The sequence below is a fragment of the Salminus brasiliensis genome, chromosome 4 (assembly GCF_030463535.1).
Source record: "Salminus brasiliensis chromosome 4, fSalBra1.hap2, whole genome shotgun sequence".
NCBI classification, from domain to species: domain Eukaryota; kingdom Metazoa; phylum Chordata; class Actinopteri; order Characiformes; family Bryconidae; genus Salminus; species Salminus brasiliensis.
Window position 1 is genome coordinate 32,604,702 of NC_132881.1, and position 18,765 is coordinate 32,623,466.

At 39.9% G+C, this 18,765-nt stretch overlaps 2 protein-coding genes across 2 annotated transcripts; both read left to right on the top strand.

Annotated features, from left to right (window-relative positions):
• The first annotated feature begins 6,763 nt into the window (after positions 1-6,763).
• On the top strand, positions 6,764-8,497 carry slc18a3a (solute carrier family 18 member 3a). The gene has a single exon (XM_072676964.1). The coding sequence runs from the start codon at positions 6,764-6,766 to the stop codon at positions 8,321-8,323; it is 1,560 nt and encodes a 519-aa protein (XP_072533065.1). The 3' UTR covers positions 8,324-8,497.
• Positions 8,498-9,965: 1,468 nt separating this feature from the next.
• On the top strand, positions 9,966-18,011 carry chata (choline O-acetyltransferase a). Its single transcript, XM_072676965.1, has 15 exons — positions 9,966-10,029; positions 10,365-10,478; positions 11,030-11,221; positions 11,666-11,784; positions 13,138-13,191; positions 13,326-13,506; positions 13,894-14,071; positions 14,631-14,800; positions 14,897-14,997; positions 16,267-16,395; positions 16,499-16,621; positions 16,721-16,862; positions 17,013-17,075; positions 17,223-17,360; positions 17,560-18,011. The coding sequence occupies exons 2-15, from the start codon at positions 10,431-10,433 to the stop codon at positions 17,836-17,838; spliced, it is 1,917 nt and encodes a 638-aa protein (XP_072533066.1). The 5' UTR covers positions 9,966-10,029; positions 10,365-10,430; the 3' UTR covers positions 17,839-18,011.
• Positions 18,012-18,765: the final 754 nt, after the last annotated feature.

Genomic DNA, 18,765 nt, shown 5'->3' on the forward strand with positions numbered 1-18,765 from the left:
AGTTCTGAAGGCATGTTGTTTTTGTGTGTAGTCATGTAGTCTGGTCTCTGAGAAACACAGTAAACTAAACTATGTAAAAGTACTACTGCAACTGTGACTAATTGTTACACCAAATTTGAATTCAGGCCTTATTGACATCTTCAATGTGCAGATAATTACCCAGTACTTTCGTAGTAGGAAAGATGTCAGAGCTCTGTTTAGAAGATGACCTCGAGACTGCAGGTCAGTGTTGTTACTGTTACATTCGTTTACATTGGAAAGCACATGCTTGTCAGTGTTTTCAGCTTCAGGCCCCTGTTTAGACCGTGAGTCTTTTTGCTGTTTTTTTTTTTCTTTTTTTTGCTGAAATGAGTTGAAGGCAGGGGACAACATGCTTTTAAAATATGACAAATCTTCATCATCCCAGATGTCCACTTAAAATATGGTGATTTGTGTTTTTGAAAGAACATCATCAAGAGATTTTGTGGGGGCATTCAAGTCTCAAAACTCCCAGATTATACCATACTTAGATTCGAAATCTCTGGCATGAGATGACAAATTTGTCCTTTTCCTGATTTCCTATTTGCGTTTCCTCTCTCCTCTCCTGTCCTCTTCTCTTTTGCTGTTTTCATCAGCACTGCGGCTCATACATCAACACGGTGGTACACTGGCGAAATTCAGGTATTTACTGTTCTCCCTGGATTACAGAGTATAAACCAATGAGCACTTTTATATGGGCTTTTTAAGAAGATTACGCTGCAATATGGTATCTCAGTGTCAAATGAGGTAAACTTGAAAGGTGACAAATGGTGTGATACTACAAATTCTCCCCAGTGGCTATAATATCACTGTACAGTAAATAAAGGACCCTGCCTTGAACTCGTTGCCCATATCAAGACGTGAATAAGCATTATTATAAACTATGATCATTTGGCATTTTTACAGACATTGTAAGGTTTTGGAATTGAATCAGATTACGAGCAGTAATAGAACAGTTCAAAAATACAGAAAAAGATAAGAAATGTTCATTAACATGTACAGTACTACATGTTGAATTAAAAAGCTCCTTATCTGGGCAGTACATTTTTATTTGCTCAGTGAAACACTAATATTAGAATAAATACCAACAACAGTAATACACACACACATAAACTGGTGGATTTACATCACTGTGTCCACTTAAGCTATATCCAAGCTTTCCTCATGGGAGAGCTCTCATCCAAGCTCTCATCCAATGGCTGGTGATGGAATTGAACAAATACACACACTGGCTGGAGACCTCCATGAGAGATCTGGAACCAGGTTTTTTACTGTATTTATGATTACCTGCATCTGCTCTAATGTGATTGGATAATTAAGCCTTTAAAAAATGTCTTTGGACTGCCAATGGACCAAAAGTGTTATTACAAACTTCTATGACCGGAGAATAGCCCCACCAGTTTGTACAGAAGTCTATATAAGTCCAGTAATCCAGTAATAAGCCTTTCTGCATTAAGGGGTTAAAAAGAAACACTATTACTGACCAGATAAATGGTTTTAAATAATGTGATAATGTGCCTGAAACCTCTGCACAGTACTGTTTGTCTTTCTCAGACACTGTGAAACCTCTGAACGTTCCAGACATTTGTCTGAACATACCATTATAGTGTGTATTGTTTGTACAGGCAGTGAATCCTGGAGCTGCAGTGCTTGACTGAAGGCAGAGGAGTAATCAAACAGTGCACTAAAGCCTCATGATCAGCTGCCCTCAGGCCCCAGCTCAGAGTGAGGAATCAGCCGCACATTCCGTTATGTGATTAAAGTGCTTCCCCTCTCATATTTACAGCACATTATGTAACTTCCACCCAAGTATGCGTCAACGTTGTGAAAACTATGCCAAAAAAGTTAGTTTACGTCAATCTTAATCGTTAAAACCTGCATTCAGAACGACGTCACAGAGGATTTTGCATTTTTAAAGTCTAACTGATCTTGTAGATTGGTTTCATATCTTCAGCAGGGATATCAAACATTACTTTGACATCATTTCCTTACCTATTTAAAAGGTTTAATAATTAAAAATAATTAAAGCAGGCTAAAGACTCAACATTAAAAATATAAACATTTTATGTATTTAAATAAAAAATCACTGTTTTTAAAGGATTATGGACAGTGCGTAATCTGGATTAATGATGCACTGTACACGTCATTGCTCTTTATAGAACTCCCTGTTTTGGCTCATTTCAACTGCAGATACCAGGCCATGACCTGAAATGTGTTTAATCACTGTCCCATGGTGCTCAACAAACTATTAGACATCGCTTAATATAATTTTAAGAAAATAAACCTGTGCTTTAACATAAAAGCCAGAATGAGTAGAATCTCATTAAGGTTTTACTAAAAAAGGCAAAGACGGAATTTAGTGGTAATTTAGGTTGAGCCTTGAATGTGGGTCATTAATAATGATAAAAAATGATGCATTACTTTGCAAAATTGAAAGAATAAAGTCTTATAAATGATCTCTCCATACTCTCTATGACTATTAGAAATAAAGACTGAAAGTAACTGTTGTGTCCTACATAATTATAAACCTGACTTGGCTGGTTTTTATTTATTTATTTCATTAATAAAATTGTGTGTGATTCTTCATTAATGAAACTGTGTAATTATGAAGATGGACAATGTAATCCTTTGTTTACAGATGGTTCAGCCACATGGATTATACCTTTTTAATTAATCTTTGCGTGCTTCAGTTTCAGCACACTGAATTTCATATCTACCTATTGTGCCTGCAGTTTAGTAAGCAGCTTGTATATTACAGTGGTACTCGATATGCTATTTATTGGCTTTAAAATTCTTAATACAGCAAAAACACTTATCTTAACCCCTCAAATCCTAGGTGTGTTACTCTTTTAATAATCTGATTAATTAAAAGTCTATATCATATTATTCAGCAGCTAATTTCAATTATTCAGTTACTACAATGTAACTAATAGGAAAGATGTAGTAAAGAGTTTGGGCCTGTGGGCCTGCATATAGTAATATTATGTTAATATATTAAATTCTTATATTCAATTTATGTATGGTGAAATTATTTGAATTTACTTGCATGTAAATTTGATCATCATTTTAATGTTCAATGGACATGATTGTAATGGCAATATAAGTATTTTAATTATTTATTTTGGAGAATGAGTGTACAATTTTAAAAAACATAAATGTGGTGCACAATTTGGGGGGGGGGGGGTCTGGAATCAACACAGGATCAAAATATTGGAGGGTCAAAAGAATTGGTAGAGTTCCGTTCAATTTGTTGGCACTGACCTGATTTTCAAGCATAGTTCACATATTTTTAATGGGGTTTGAAAGGTCATTGTAGAAGCGTAATGTTAAACTGCTTAATCCTACCCACAAACACCTCCTATCTGTGTGGAACACAGTTGTGTCCAGGTTTCAACAGCCTAGCTGATGGTTTGCTGATGAATTCTAACTTCTAAGGCAGTATGATCCACTGTTGAAACAAAAGAGAAAACATCTGTTCAAGGAAGGTTAAAAGCCCAATATTGCCATTACATGTATTTCCATGATGAGTGTATGAGGGCAGTGTTGGAGTCAGATCGGAATGCAATCTCAGGAAAAACAAGGAAAACAGAACAGACAGAACCAATCAAGTGGAAGGGTTGAAGTGTGACGCATTTCCCTGCCTTCTCACCTCTGTGGCCGCAGACCAGAACGAGAATTAAAACCATATTATATCCAGTGAATCAAAAGTCTGCCAAGACAGACATAAAGGATTAGCATCAGAACGAGAGGGGGAGCAGGCAGCAGCAGCTTTGGCTGTACATCAGCAGTCATTATTGCATATCCTTTTTTTAGCATGTGATGCAATACTTTATATAAACTCATCATTACCCAACATAATACAACATTACACTGTACATAGTCTGTACAGTCTGCACACACTGTTACAAGTTACATTACAGCCATAAGATAATGACATGAGAGACAAGCACCGCCACAAAAATGTAATAATTGACTTCAGAAAGATATTATAATAACAGCGGTCATGCCTTATTAAGGATCTGTCATTAGTTGATGATTTGCACATGTAGGACTTAGCATTATCTTTCAAAATGTTTGCATTACTAGCATTTGGACACATTTTATTGTAACATGAACAGTAGAATGAATCTCTCTGACACACATTGTGTTGCTAGGACATCTGATCAAAAATCCGAACACATTTTATTCTTAACAGGCCATGAGGAACCCCTCCTCAAAAAAGCTTCATGGCCATCTTGGATTCTATCATGCTTTAAGCAGTGAAGAAGACTGTAGCTCTTACTGTTATGCAGGGAGCTGGGATTGAAGTGACAGTGAGTTGCTAAGCCTCACATAGGACTGCATGGAAATATTCTGGCTTTAAAGTTGACAGCACTTTTAGGGACATCTGCTGGTAGAAAGGAACACAACGAGTATCTTTTCCCAGCAAACATGCGTAAACAGCCAAGACATGTTTTGTATCCAAAATGTGCTTATTTAATAACTGAAGTGATGTAATTCATACACATACTAAAGTTTTTTTCTTATTAGCTGTGTTAAGCGTGTTGCTTCAGTGCAGAACTAAAGAAGCTCATTACAGACACCTGTATAACTGATAAGCTACATTTGGTGTAAGGGCAGACCTGTGTATATATATAAAAAGTAGCTAACCATTATTTTTATGTCATTAGTCTGCAGTCATCTTCTTCCATACAAGACAATGGTTAGTGACCCCAGGGCAGGGGGCCTCATTATTGGGGAAAACTGAGGAAAAACGTTGTGTCTCCACAACAAGTCAAGAGATTTCTAAACTGGTATTTCTGGAGAAATGTAGAATTGCAGTGCTGTCTATTAACCGCTAGATGCCAGCATTGCTCTGTAAACATGAAGAGGGTCTGACTCGTTGATGTTAAATGCTTTTACAGAAGATGGCGCCAAATCTTCACTCAGCACGTCCACGGATCACGTTCAGCGTTGAGATGAAATTACGCAATTTTTGTTCAGTATAAAACGTACGTTTTTATTTATAAGATCCAATTTTAGTGACAGTGTATCAGTGAACATCTTATAGAACTAGCCCATTCATCATTCATTATTGTCGCAGTTTCCTAAAAAGGCTAATGAAGACTAATGAAGGGAGCTGTCCGCGTGGCGGTGGTGCTGAAGCACAGTGATATTTGATATGACTTGGGATAGTTACATTTAACGTAAAATAAATAATACTTTTAAAACAGGTTAATATGAATGAGCCCTGATTAAATTCGTCAAGGTAATGCTGTAAATTGTTAATGAATTAATGAATGTATGGTTCACTGTTATATTCGTATTTGTAACAATATTGTCATATAATGAAACAAAATATCTCACGACATTAATTAATGATCATTAAATAATAATTGTTTTGTTTGGGTTTTTTTTGTTTTTGTACATTTAAAACTATTTAGAAATCGTGCTTGTTTATGTTTTAATAGGTGTCCAAAACGCAAGGGTGCAGAAAGTGTTTCTGAATAGTTTGAAGTGTCTTGCAAGAGACCATTAACTATAAACAAACGCCAGAACTGAGCTGTTAGAACTGAATAGTTATTTGACATCGAGGAGACTAAAAGTACTGGCTTCTGACAGACGAGGTGTTTAAAAGTAGCTTGAGGGAAAACTAGGTGTCAGGCCTACCTTCAGCAACAGTTAAACAAGGACACACGCGACCATGTTTAATTAGAAGACGGTTGAAGGACGCCTGTATTTCAAACCGTGTATTTATTTCTTATTGAAAAAAATAATGTTAATAACGAACAACGAACCGTATTACTGTTGCTTTTAGTGATTACTTTTAATTATATTTATTTCAAAACTCAGTAAAGAAAGACATATGCGTGTAACAGTAATAGCAAAAAATCTTCTCTTCTTTTTGTTGTGAAATCGCCCTCTTACCGTGTGAGTGTGCTGAAAGTGTGATTTCAGAAAATACATGATGATCAGAAAACAACCAGATGTGCTCTCTAACTCTAACAGCTGCGCGTCCGTTGTTAAGGTCTTCACTTATTGGCTTTCGGTGTTGGTAAGAACGCTCCTCTCAGCTTTTTTTGGGGCATCTTTAAGGAATTGTTTTTAAGAACTGGCGAACATTTGGAACTGACCTGCCTCTGTAATCACAGAGAGTGTCTGTAATTGACTGCACTGCCACGTAAAATTAGCTTAATAAATGCGGCTGGTTGGGGAACCACTGGGGGGCAAGCAAGCAGTGCGTCACATCCCTGGGAAAAAAAGAGGAGAGATTTCAATGGAATCAACAAACATGCGCGTGTGTCCCCCTACCAGTGGCCACAGTCCCGAGCCTGCTGGACTGAGATGATGACCTGCCTCGTAGCGTTACAGGTGAATGAATCCGCTCAAGTGAGAGCTTTTACCTCCCAAGCTTTTTAAACAGACGGCTCAGACCATGGAGGACGAACAGGTGATTTTCTGACCTGAGCGCGAGTTTTCCACTTCTCTTCGTCACCTGAATGACGGCGCGCGATACAATGAAACTCTTCTGGCCGTCAGCGATAAAACGCGCCCAAGTCACGAGAGCGGAAAAGCAATGAAGGACTGCAGCATGCGAAGGTAAAGCAGGGGAAAAGTTCATCATCTAGCCGAGGCTCGGCTGCTCAGTAAGTGAACAGGCGCACAGAGAAACCAATGCGCACAGGCGATCCACGGTCTGCGGGAGTGTAGCACAGTGAAGGGAAGAGTTTGACCGTTTATTGTGAAAGAAGAAAAAGAGTCAATCATGGCTACGGAGGGATCTGGAGGCTTGGCTCAGTCTGCCGCGGTTAAACTGTCAGAGATGGGCGAAAGAACTAAACAGTTAGGCACTGCTATCCAGGACCCCGACCGACAGCGGAGGATCATTCTAGTGATTGTCTGTGTGGCACTTTTGTTAGATAATATGCTTTATATGGTGATCGTACCGATTGTACCCGATTATTTAGCCCATCTAGAACGCCAATCAGAGCAGTCCCACCATGTTGCGCGCGCCAATTCCTCCGACAACAGCACACAACCCCACTTCCAAGCCGAGAACTTTGATCTGCAGGTCGGTGTCCTTTTCGCCTCTAAAGCCATTCTGCAGCTCATTGTCAACCCTCTGACAGGGACCTTCATAGACCGTGTCGGATACGACATCCCACTTTTAATCGGACTTTCCATCATGTTCGCGTCCACCTGCATATTTGCCTTCGCTGAGAACTACGCGACCATGTTCGTGGCGCGCAGCCTGCAGGGTCTCGGGTCAGCCTTCGCTGACACTTCTGGGATTGCTATGATAGCAGACAAGTACACGGAGGAGACAGAGAGAAGTCGAGCCCTGGGCATCGCCTTGGCTTTCATCTCCTTCGGCAGCCTGGCGGCGCCCCCCTTTGGCGGGGTGCTGTACCAGTTCGCGGGGAAGCGGGTCCCGTTCATCGCGCTCGCCTGTGTGTGCTTAGCTGACGGTATACTGTGTTTGACTGTGCTCAAACCGTTCTCCAGCCGGACTAGAGAGAACATGCCCGTTGGCACCCCGATTTACAAACTCATGATTGACCCCTACATAGCCGTAGTAGCAGGGGCGCTGACCACGTGCAACATACCTCTCGCGTTTCTGGAGCCCACCATAGCAAACTGGATGGAAGAGACCATGGACTCGTCCCAATGGGAGATTGGCCTAACCTGGCTGCCGGCTTTTTTCCCGCACGTTTTGGGGGTCTACATCACTGTGAAGCTGGCGGGCCAGTACCCACACTTACAGTGGTTCTACGGGGCTCTTGGCATGGTCATAATCGGGGCCAGCTCTTGCACTGTGCCAGCATGCAAAAACTTCGAGCAGCTCATCATCCCCTTGTGCGGCATTTGCTTCGGCATCGCGTTAGTGGACACGGCCCTGCTGCCCACCCTCGCGTTTCTGGTCGACGTGCGCCACGTGTCCGTGTACGGCAGCGTATACGCCATTGCGGACATTTCCTACTGCGTCGCCTACGCGCTGGGTCCGGTCGTGGCCGGAAAGATAGTGCATGACCTCGGGTTTGTGCAGCTCAACCTGGGGATGGGCCTCGCCAACGTGCTTTACGCACCGGCGCTGCTCCTGTTGCGCAACGTGTGCCTAATGAAGCCGTCCCATTCCGAGAGGAACATGCTGCTGGAAGAGGGGGCCACGGGGCTCTACGACACTATCAGGATGGAAGAACGCCAAGCCAGAAAGCACGGCTACAGCACCGCGGGAAACTGCCTGCCTGTGGACGAGAACGGCACTTTTGCTGGGAACTCGAGGTCGTACTCTGAAGAAGAGACGTCTGAACCTGAATACATCTAAACTCTCGTTCTCTCTCTCTCTTTTACACACACACATCACCCAGTGTTTAATGTTGGGCCGATTTCCCGGACACATGTTAAGGCTAAATATGATGTTTCACTGAAGAGCCCTCCCCAGAGTGTATAGACTTAAACTGTGTCTGGAAAAGCAGCCTTTAATGTTGTAGCCCATAGCTGTAGATTACAATCCTCTCAGATTGGTGGAAAATGTACAACCTCCAAAACTTAGAAGGTATATGATGTATAACTGTAAGTCATGACATTCTTATTACAATTAAAATGACTCGACATATTGCTTTTTTCCCCTTCGTTTTCTGGAGCAGACTGCAGGTCAACACCACATCTGTGACCATGTTCATAAGATTTTCTTTGAAGTAGCTTAAGCAGTGTAATGATTTATCCTCAATGAAACACATCTGTATTGTATCAGTGTATCAAAAACGCATTCAGGGATCTAAACACGGTGTGAATGCACATGTGGAAATGTGCGTCCGAATTCCAAGAAGGCTTAAGCTACTGCTGTTCCGCCAGGTTTTGTGCTGCTAATAACTAATATGCAATGTCACTTGACACTTTCATGGATTAAATGGATGGATCTAGTGTGTGTAGCCTATCCTGCGTCTCCACTGTCTGTGTCATATGTAGCCTGTTATATGGTTAGAGTTTATTTCTGGAATGCGTCCGTGTATATTATGAAACATAAACTGTATATAATGTGTATATCAGGTGTATATAATTAAAACATTATGCTGGAGACAACCTTTTCCTTGCACTCTTGTGTGTGCGCCCATTTCTTTCCACTATTACAGTCATTTTTGAGGAGCAACTGATTATAATTGTCCCTCACTGAAGTGATGAATATAATAACATGCTATAGCTTTTAATAACACGCCAAATATTACTTTCTGTGACATACATAAACCTAACACAAAGAAACAAATAAGCAGCAAAGAAATATGTCTTCAATGAGTTCAAAAATATAAACACATTTACAAGTTTTTTTTTTAGATTACCCTACAAAAGGAGGGGTCAGTAATGCAATGCTCTAGCACTGACCCCACCAACCCCTCATAGCATCCATATGAACCCAGGTCCACACTCCAAAAGACTATTTACTGGGAGAAGAAGATTAAATAGGAACACAAATGTTCATAAATCTCTAAATTGGTGAAATCAATGGAATTGGTTCATTCTCTGGGCAATGACCTGTAATGATGACCCTAAGCGCACTAATGGAGGACATCTAAGAGCAGGCATCATGAAGACATGAGCTGCTACAGCATCTTCACCATCCCCGTGCTCTCCTCTCAGTTCCTCTGTAGATGCCAATTTCAAAAACAGTGTGATCACGAACAAAAGGTCCGGACGTCCTCTACGAAACATGTCAAAAGGTGTAAACTTTGCCCAAAGACGAGGCGTTCAGTCTTTGTGAGGTGGGGCTGGAGAGGTAAAGAAGCCATATAACGCTGCCTAGTCCACGAATGAAGCTCGATGGGAGGAGCTTCGCCTTCCCACCTTGCAACTCTTGCGGAGCTTAAGGGGGATCTCATGGTTTTCAATGGAGAGCATGCGAGAAGTCTTCTCGAGAAGGGATTGTGGTTTTCATTAGCACCACTTTTCTTTCTGAGAGAGCTTTGAAGATCAGATGAACCTGGATAAACTTTTTTAGGGATCTCCAGATCTCCAGGACGCGACAGCAGCAGTCTGGTGAGTAGACGCATGGGAAAAAGTTGTTTCAGCATGTAGATGTAGTGTTTTTCTCTAGTGTCAAGTATGCAGTGAAGCTTTAGTGGAGCTTTCTTATTAAACTTTCTTATTAGCTATTTATGCAGTTCCTTTGTTTTGTGGTGTGTTGTGTAGCTTATAGACTGGGGTTAACATTAAATGTGTTGTGCAATATACTTATTAATGATTCTGTAAGCCAGTGTTTTATTTTAGCTGTTATTTTCGAAAATATATTAATCAATGGCATCACGAACCGCTGGTGAAAGGACACAGTCTCACAACAGGGCTCAATGTCTCCCCGATTATTTCCTCCAAAGTCTCCAGGGCACAGTGGGCAATCTACGCAGATTTCTCTCGCCTGATTGAGCTCTGCAACTTCGAGGATGCCGGTTTTGGAACGGAAACCATCTAGAGACCAAGAGGATCTCAGTGTAAAGCGTATATTCTTCTTTATCCATTATTCAGACAGATCTCTAAGCTTTAAAGAGTGTTGTTTAGAAGGCTCAGTGTCGTTACGCACATGTTAATGGGCATTTGCTTGTATTCAGATTCCGTCTAATTGGACAGTAGACAGTATTGTTGAAAGCCTGCACTACAAAAAAAAACGATACTTGGTCAGGGCTTTCAGATTTGATGAAGCTGGGGACTTAACGAGAGTAGGCACTACGTACAATGCAAAAGAATTTGAGCAAATGAAAGTTATTGGGCTTTCCTCCAGCACTACGCTTTGCCAACCTATGACAAAAAATGGCCTAAATGAATTCTTAATATGACCCGAAGCAGTTCAGGCATGAAAGATTTAGTACAAGCCTTGAATACTCTCTAAAAGGCAAATTACAATTACAGACACTCATTGGTTTATGGGCAAATGGCATGGGAGAATAGAGGAGAAAAGCTATTGAATTATATGTTTTCCCTAATGTGTTGAAACAGAAATGAATGATTCAGTGCTCTCAATAAGGCTCCAGTTTCATTTGTTCAGGGCCTGCCCAAGTTGCCAGTCCCAGCCTTACAGCAGACTCTGGACTTGTATCTGAAGTGTATGAGACATCTGGTTCCTGAAGAGCAGTTCAACAGGACCAAGATCATCACAGAAAAGTTTGGAACCCCTGGTGGGATGGGAGAGCTACTCCAGAAAAAGCTGTTGGAAAGGAAAGATGTTAAAGCCAATTGGGTAAGGCCTGTTACTGAATTAATTGGTTACAATTGTGCATATGGTGAGGTAATTCTTTGTGCTGTTTTAAGGTATTTCATGTGTTAATTTGTAACCTAGATATGATCATTTAATTTTATAAATTTGCTAGTCAAGCTAGGTCCAGCTTACTGTATGAACATCATTTTTAAGTGGTTAGGAACCTCCTTAAGCGTCAAACAAAACCTCCTTTTGAAAAATGTTTTGTCCTAATGATGATCCATCTTTCTTGATCTTAATCTTTAATGCCTTAAATGATTGGATGTTTTCCATTATTTACATGATTTACATCTATGAGATGGTCCATTCAACATGGTGCAGTGTAAAGCTGATACAACCGATACTCTACAAAATCCCTACTGGCTACTCAGCCAACATACTACTTCCGTTATAACACATGAACATAAAATATTCTCATCTTCTCAGGTATACGACTACTGGCTTGAAGATATGTATTTGAATAACAGATTAGCACTACCTGTCAACTCTAGCCCTGCTATGGTCTTCCCAAAGCAGAACTTCAGGGCTCAGAGTGACGCACTCAGGTATTGGACCCTGGGGCTGGAGCTGGGAGCACTTCCATCTTGATTTCAGTGCTTAAACCATTCTAACACTAACACAAAAGTCCAACACTAAAGAAGTGGAATTGAGATGGAAATGATCCCATCTTTAGTATTTTACACACCTTCATCTGTTAAACTGAATGCATCCATAAAAAAATAATAATACAAACATGGCATGTCTAGAAAATGTTTGGAACTTCATCAAAATTGTGCAAACGTGTCAAGTCTGTGTTCTGCATGTTCTTCTTCCATCAACTGTGCAGCTCCATATGTGTGGGTTATGGAGGGGCATATTATAACACTCAAGCTCATAGTCATCACACTATAACTGTTAGAATGTGTTAGTAACACAGGCCTTGACTTAATAACGCTTTATTCAAAATCAGAATGAGAAGACAGGGGGATGGAATTCATGGAAAAGAGATTGGTCTAAATTGATTGATCTAAATTGATTAGTCGAAATTGATATGAAGATGGCAAAGTTATTGCATTATCCTAGACTGCATATTTGGAAATGAGTTTGCCAAACTCTGCCGAACCTGACCATGAAGTTAAACATGCTTACGTATACAACTAGGGATGCTTTTGGCTTCATTCATGCAAAATATATATTGCTGCTGACCAATGAAAAACATGTATCTCCATATTTGTTCATTTTTAGTTTTCTCCATTGTTTGAACTATGTAGCTGCTCTTTACATTTTACATTGTGTAAATTGTAATTCTGGATAAGATAATCCTTTATTAGGGAAATTCACAGGATGAATGGACTAATAGAAATGCTCTAAATTACTTGGAATAAGCTATTTTACATTGACTTCAATTCAAAGCTAAAAACATATTTGCCTTCTCTTGTTCAAGGCACAATTTTGGAGATGTTTTTTCACTGGGCAGCAACAATATGTCATACTTCATGAATTCTTCATGAAATGAGGGCAGCAGATCCTAATCAAGGAATCTTATATGGTGTATTCTGAGCTTATGATAAAGCCATTCATGTGACATTTATACATGATCAAACCCATAAGTGAAATAATCTAGAAAACATGAAGATTTTCCAAAGGGATATACTATTTTTAAACTCACTATCCCACATCATATAGCGGTGATCATAGCAGTTGATTAATAGGGGCCTTCTCGGTGGGGCAATACAGGTATACAGTTTATGGCCAGGGGGTGCAGCTTCTGTTCAAAGATATTTCTTATAGCACTAACTCACTCCAAATCCCACAATTCCACACTGCGTATCTTTGCTTGCTCATTGCAAGATTTTATTCTGAGATATACCGTTGTTTTATAGTTGGATTACAGTTGCTCTTTCTTTTTTGTCCGACAGATTTGCAGCTCATCTAATTTCAGGGGTGTTAGAATATAAGTGTCTCCTTGATGGGTAAGTCCTACTTTGTCTGTTCTCTCTTGTCAGTAGCAGTGGCTGGTCTTTACACCCTGGGAAGCCTGTTCCATTCATTAAGGGTCTCTTGGTCTCCCTCTGTGTGAGTGATTACTCTTGCTTCTGCTTTGCAGACACGCCTTGCCGTTGGACTATGCCCGGGGGCAGTTGGCTGGGACTCCCTTGTGTATGGAGCAGTATTATAGGCTCTTCACCTCCTACCGTCTACCTGGACCGAAGACGGACACGCTGGTGGCCCAGAAGAGCAGCGTAATGCCAGAACCAGAACATATCATCGTGGCCTGTAAAAACCAGGTAAGGCCCCATTACAGGAGTGTAGAGGAACCAGGATATGTTTGTTCATCCATTTGGCATAGATGCAAGCAATCTACCAGGGGACTATGCCAGTGTTGATGTACAGCTCCCTTAGGCATTTTATTTTTTGTTCTACGACATAATTAATAGGCAAGGTCCTCAAACAGGTGCTCACTGTTGACTTAATGAAGATGGCTGTGAATCATTTTTATGCTTGAGATCTTTTTAATTATGTAAAAGACAATCGCTTTAAATGTCATAATCAAAAGTTACAGTCACTTATTAAAGAGCTGCACTTCTACTCAACATGGCTGTCAATGTTTTTATTTGATGTTATTTATACAATAATTCCTTTTTATACAATTATGCCTGCTGTTATTTTTCCAGTTTTTTGTTCTTGATGTGGTGATCAACTTCCGGCGACTCAATGAGAGAGATCTGTACACCCAGCTGCAGAAGATCAGGAAGATGGCAGAAAGCGAAGAGGAGCGCCTGCCTCCTATTGGAGTGCTCACCTCAGATGGAAGGACAGAGTGGGCAGAGTCTCGCAGTCTCCTTGTTAAAGGTCAGGTGTCAACTGAAGCTTTTTGCACTATGAAAAATAGGGATACCATAAAAGAGTCACATTTAATTCCCTATATATGTTTCAATTGATGGTTCTTCAAATGACAGAAACTGACCTGAAACATATAAACTAATCAAAGGTTCATTGGCCCCTTTCTATTCTACAGAGGGAATTTTCTATAATATTGTATAATAATATATAATAACCTTTTGGAATTTTCCTGGAACATTCATCCATGTTCAGTATTCTCTCTTGAGGCACATTCATGGACTGAGAACTCAGTTAAACTTTACAATAAGATACATGCCACTTGTTTGGATTAGAGCAACAATATAAAAAGTCCTGTTTGCACTTTATTACTTCACACTGTTTTGTAGTTTGTCCACATTGCTTATATAAAGATGAACTGTTTGCAGTTTCTTTCTAAAAATTAATTAGTTGACTTAAGCGGTTAATCTGAATAATTAGCCTACAGTACCAACAGAAAATGGCAAACATTCAACAACGAATACAGGCTCATCAAACACCAACGCATGCTGATTATGAGCATCTGCTGCAGATTCCACCAACAGAGATTCTCTGGATATGATCGAGCGCTGCCTGTGTCTGGTGTGCTTGGATGAACCTTGTGGCATGGAAATAAGTGACACAAATCGAGCCATGCTGATGCTTCACGGAGGGGGAAAGAATAAGAACGGAGCAAACCGCTGGTATGACAAGCCCATGCAGGTACAGTATCTACATAAAAAAGAGGCATATGAAATAAAAAGATGCATGTGCTTAATGTGGGGATTACATCTGCTGTTAAGATACTGTGAATGTCAGTTTGTGGTAGGTGCAGATGGATGCTGTGGTGTTGTTTGTGAACACTCACCATTTGAGGGAATCGTGCTGGTCCAATGCACTGAATATTTACTGAAGTACATGTAAGCTATGCAACATAAATTCTACTTTTATCATATTATTAGCATTATTGTGATATCAGTCTTTCAAATCCCTTTTCTAATTAATCATAACTTTTACAAAAACTGTGTATTATTGTGTATATTACTGTGTACATCTTGTTTCTGAAACAAGACATTCATGTAATCCAGCAAAAATATTATTTTTTTTATTATTTATAATTTGGTAAACATAATGCACTAATACACAGTACTAGTATTTTTTCTATATGGTGCATCTCTATGGACAACATACTCAGACTATACTATATTATATTCTGAAGCAAAGGACCTTAAATCCAGTTTTCAGTCCTGGACATTGTAATCCTTGGCAGGTTGTGACACTATGTGGCCAATCAGTTACATTAACTGTTTGCTTAACTTCCAGCAAGAACAAAATCCAGGACCGGTAACTGAATTCAAGGTCCAGATTTGAAGACCTGGCCTGTACAGTATAATATATATTATCACTGTCATGCAAAACCTTGTATCCCAATTTTCTTGATAATCTATCAGTTATTCTTAACATTGTGTCAAGAACCAATAGACCAGTAGAAATGCAAAAAAAAACTTTTTACACTGACTTCCATTGAAAATTGGTCTCCTGTAACATGGACATTCGAAGATGCAAGATACAAGGTTGTATGATATCTACAATTAACTACTCTACACTATATTATTCTATGCTATACTATACTTTATAATTCACAGTATAAAGTATAGTATGGCAGTGTATACTATGGTTTTTACAACGCATACGAATCGCTATAGCAATCGGTTAATCGAATAGTATCCACATATATTTAGGCTTTATCATTAAAGGTAGAAAGCGCTCTCTTCCAACGATCACTGTGATACATTGGCTGTGTGCATTTTAATTTTAGGCAATGAACATATTTGTTAAGACATAAATAATCCAGACTTGCTGACGCATAAATACAGGGCCGTTGATGTTTCAAACCTTTATGTTTTGCTTAGTCAAGCAATACTCAGTTATTCCAAAATCCGCAGCGAATCTGTTCTGTTCATAACGCCTGAAGGTCAGAGTCTTTGCATATCCTACCTCCACAATTATACCTAAGCGTCAAATGAACTCAATCAGTAACAAAACCTAGAAGAGAAAAACGTGGACCAGTTCTGGATTTGAGCGCCAGGTTTTTAGCTTAGGTCTCTTTGTTTGTGCAAATAAATGTCACACAAGTAATACAGGAGACTAAAGAAATTGCTATGTGTGGGTGTGTGTACCACTCTTAGGAGAGGCAGCCCTTCCAAGCTGGTGAGGGCAGCCAGTGTGAGTGAGCTGCCAGCCCCAAGGCGCCTTCGCTGGAAATGCTCGCCAGAAATCCAAGCATGTCTCACTGCCTCGGCAGACAAATTACAAAGGCAAGCCAACAGGACACTGACTTCTCTTGAACAGTAAAGTCAACATACGTGTATCTCAACAATCTGAAAGCTGTCATCTACATGTATAATGTATTACGTTTAGGCTTGTTGAAAATCTTGACATGAATGTCCACAAGTTCAGTGGCTATGGGAAAGAGTTCATCAAAAAGCAGAAAATGAGTCCTGATGCCTACATACAGGTAGCTCTGCAGTTTACATTTTACAGGTGGGTTTGCTGTGTATGACCTATATTCAGAATATATGCAGTGACATTAAAACACACCAGCACATTTGATTCCCACCTTTTTATTTTATGTATACACAGATGTCATGGAAGACCTGTGCCAACCTATGAGAGTGCGTCAATCCGCCGCTTTCAACAGGGTCGAGTGGACAACATTCGCTCTTCTACAGCTGAAGCCTTGGCCTTTGTGAAAGCCATGACTGATAAAAAGTCGAGTCTGACAGTATGCGATCACACATGTTCTCATGACATAAAACTGTTCTCAGAGCTCAACACCTAAATCAGCATAAACAGTTGAAAGTGATTCATCCATCAGAATAAGACTGATAGCTTATGCTTCAGCTCAAGTGATTGTATTGTACTATTTGTTTAGGATGCTGAGAAGATGGAGAAGTTACGGGATGCTATTAAGGCACAAACCAATTATACAATCCTGGTAAGTAAAGCTGAGGCTGCTGTTGCACAATTGCCTTTTTCTGCTTAACGAATTCATAGATCATCTTATGATAATATGTCTCAGCTTAAGTCTCGGCTTCACAATAACGTATTGCTTGTGCATGGGAACAACACTCTGTTTTCACAGGCTATCACAGGGATGGGAATAGACAATCACTTACTTGGACTGCGAGAGATAGCTAAGGAGCTCAACTTGGAGAAGCCAGAGATTTTCGCAGACGAGACGTACATCATCAGCAACCAATTCATCCTCTCCACAAGCCAGGTACATTGAAAAGGTGTAAATATGAATGAAACAGGGCAGGTTTTACTCCAAATAAAATGATCATTCATCATAAGAAATCACAACTAATGGAAATTACAGGACATTGCTTAAAATGTTTAACAGGATTCATTGGAATACCCTCTACATTGGACACTGCTGACCATTAGGTACACTTTAACGGTGTGATTTTTGGATGCAGGTTCCTACGACCGTGGAGATGTTTTGCTGCTATGGTCCTGTGGTCCCCAATGGCTACGGAGCCTGCTACAATCCCCAGTCGGACCACATCATGTTCTGTGTGTCCAGTTTCCATGACAGCCCTGAGACCTCTTCAGATATGTTTGTGAAAGCTCTGGTGGAATGCCTGGGGGAAATGCAGGATCTATGCCAAATATGCAACACTCAAGCCAAACCGTGTAACTCCACAGAGAGGACAGAGGATGCCTCCAAGGCAGTGAAGAATGGTGGAAAGACATAACACACCTGAGAAGCAGGAGACCATCTGGGGTTTCTAACATCACTTCAATTAATCTTTTCTACATTCTGGTGCATATTGTATTTAAAATATTTTGTCCATAAGTCAGTTCATGGGTGTATAATATATAAACGTGATGTTAATCTTATTATTAAGAAGATATTAAGTACACAAACCTACAAAGGGAACCAAAAGGGAAGTCTGTGCATTTCTAAAGAAAACAAACTGCACATTGCAGGTCACGGTTCGAGAAAATACCTTTAAACAACAGCACTGCAGAAATGTGGCCACTAAAAACTCCATACCTACGAAATCATACGTACATGTAGTGATTCATACTTACTGTGACCAACTCTATAGTAAAGGGTCAGTTAGGGCACTGTTTCTGAAACACCTGACTGAAAATGTTGCTATCAGTCAATACTAAGACGAATGTATTACATATAACTCAAAATTGCCACCACAGGTTGTCAACATAAGAAAATTTATCCTAGCTGAAAGGAGGGGGGTGCCTTAAGACTGACATGTAGATAATGCTAACCTGAGTCAATGAATCTACACGCTGAATGTTGTACTACTGTATTGTACTGTATTGTGTTAGAGTTCTAAAAATATTGTCAGGCTAAGGAACAAATCCTAACTGGCACAAGCTAGTAGAATATGTTCAGCATGTACTCACTCCATCAGTGAGGGAACTGTGAGTGTTTGGTCTTGTTTGAATGTTTTAACAGTTCTGTGTATTTCCTATGCAATATCAACTGCAAACATGCATTAGTTAACTGTAGCTCTAAATATAGTTTTAAAGTACCGTCTGTATCCAAATAAAGATATATATTAATGGTTTAAGATGCACCATGTGCACTCATACAGATTAAAATATTGGGGAAAATACTTTATTTTTCATGGAATTTGTCAGATTTATTGTCATGC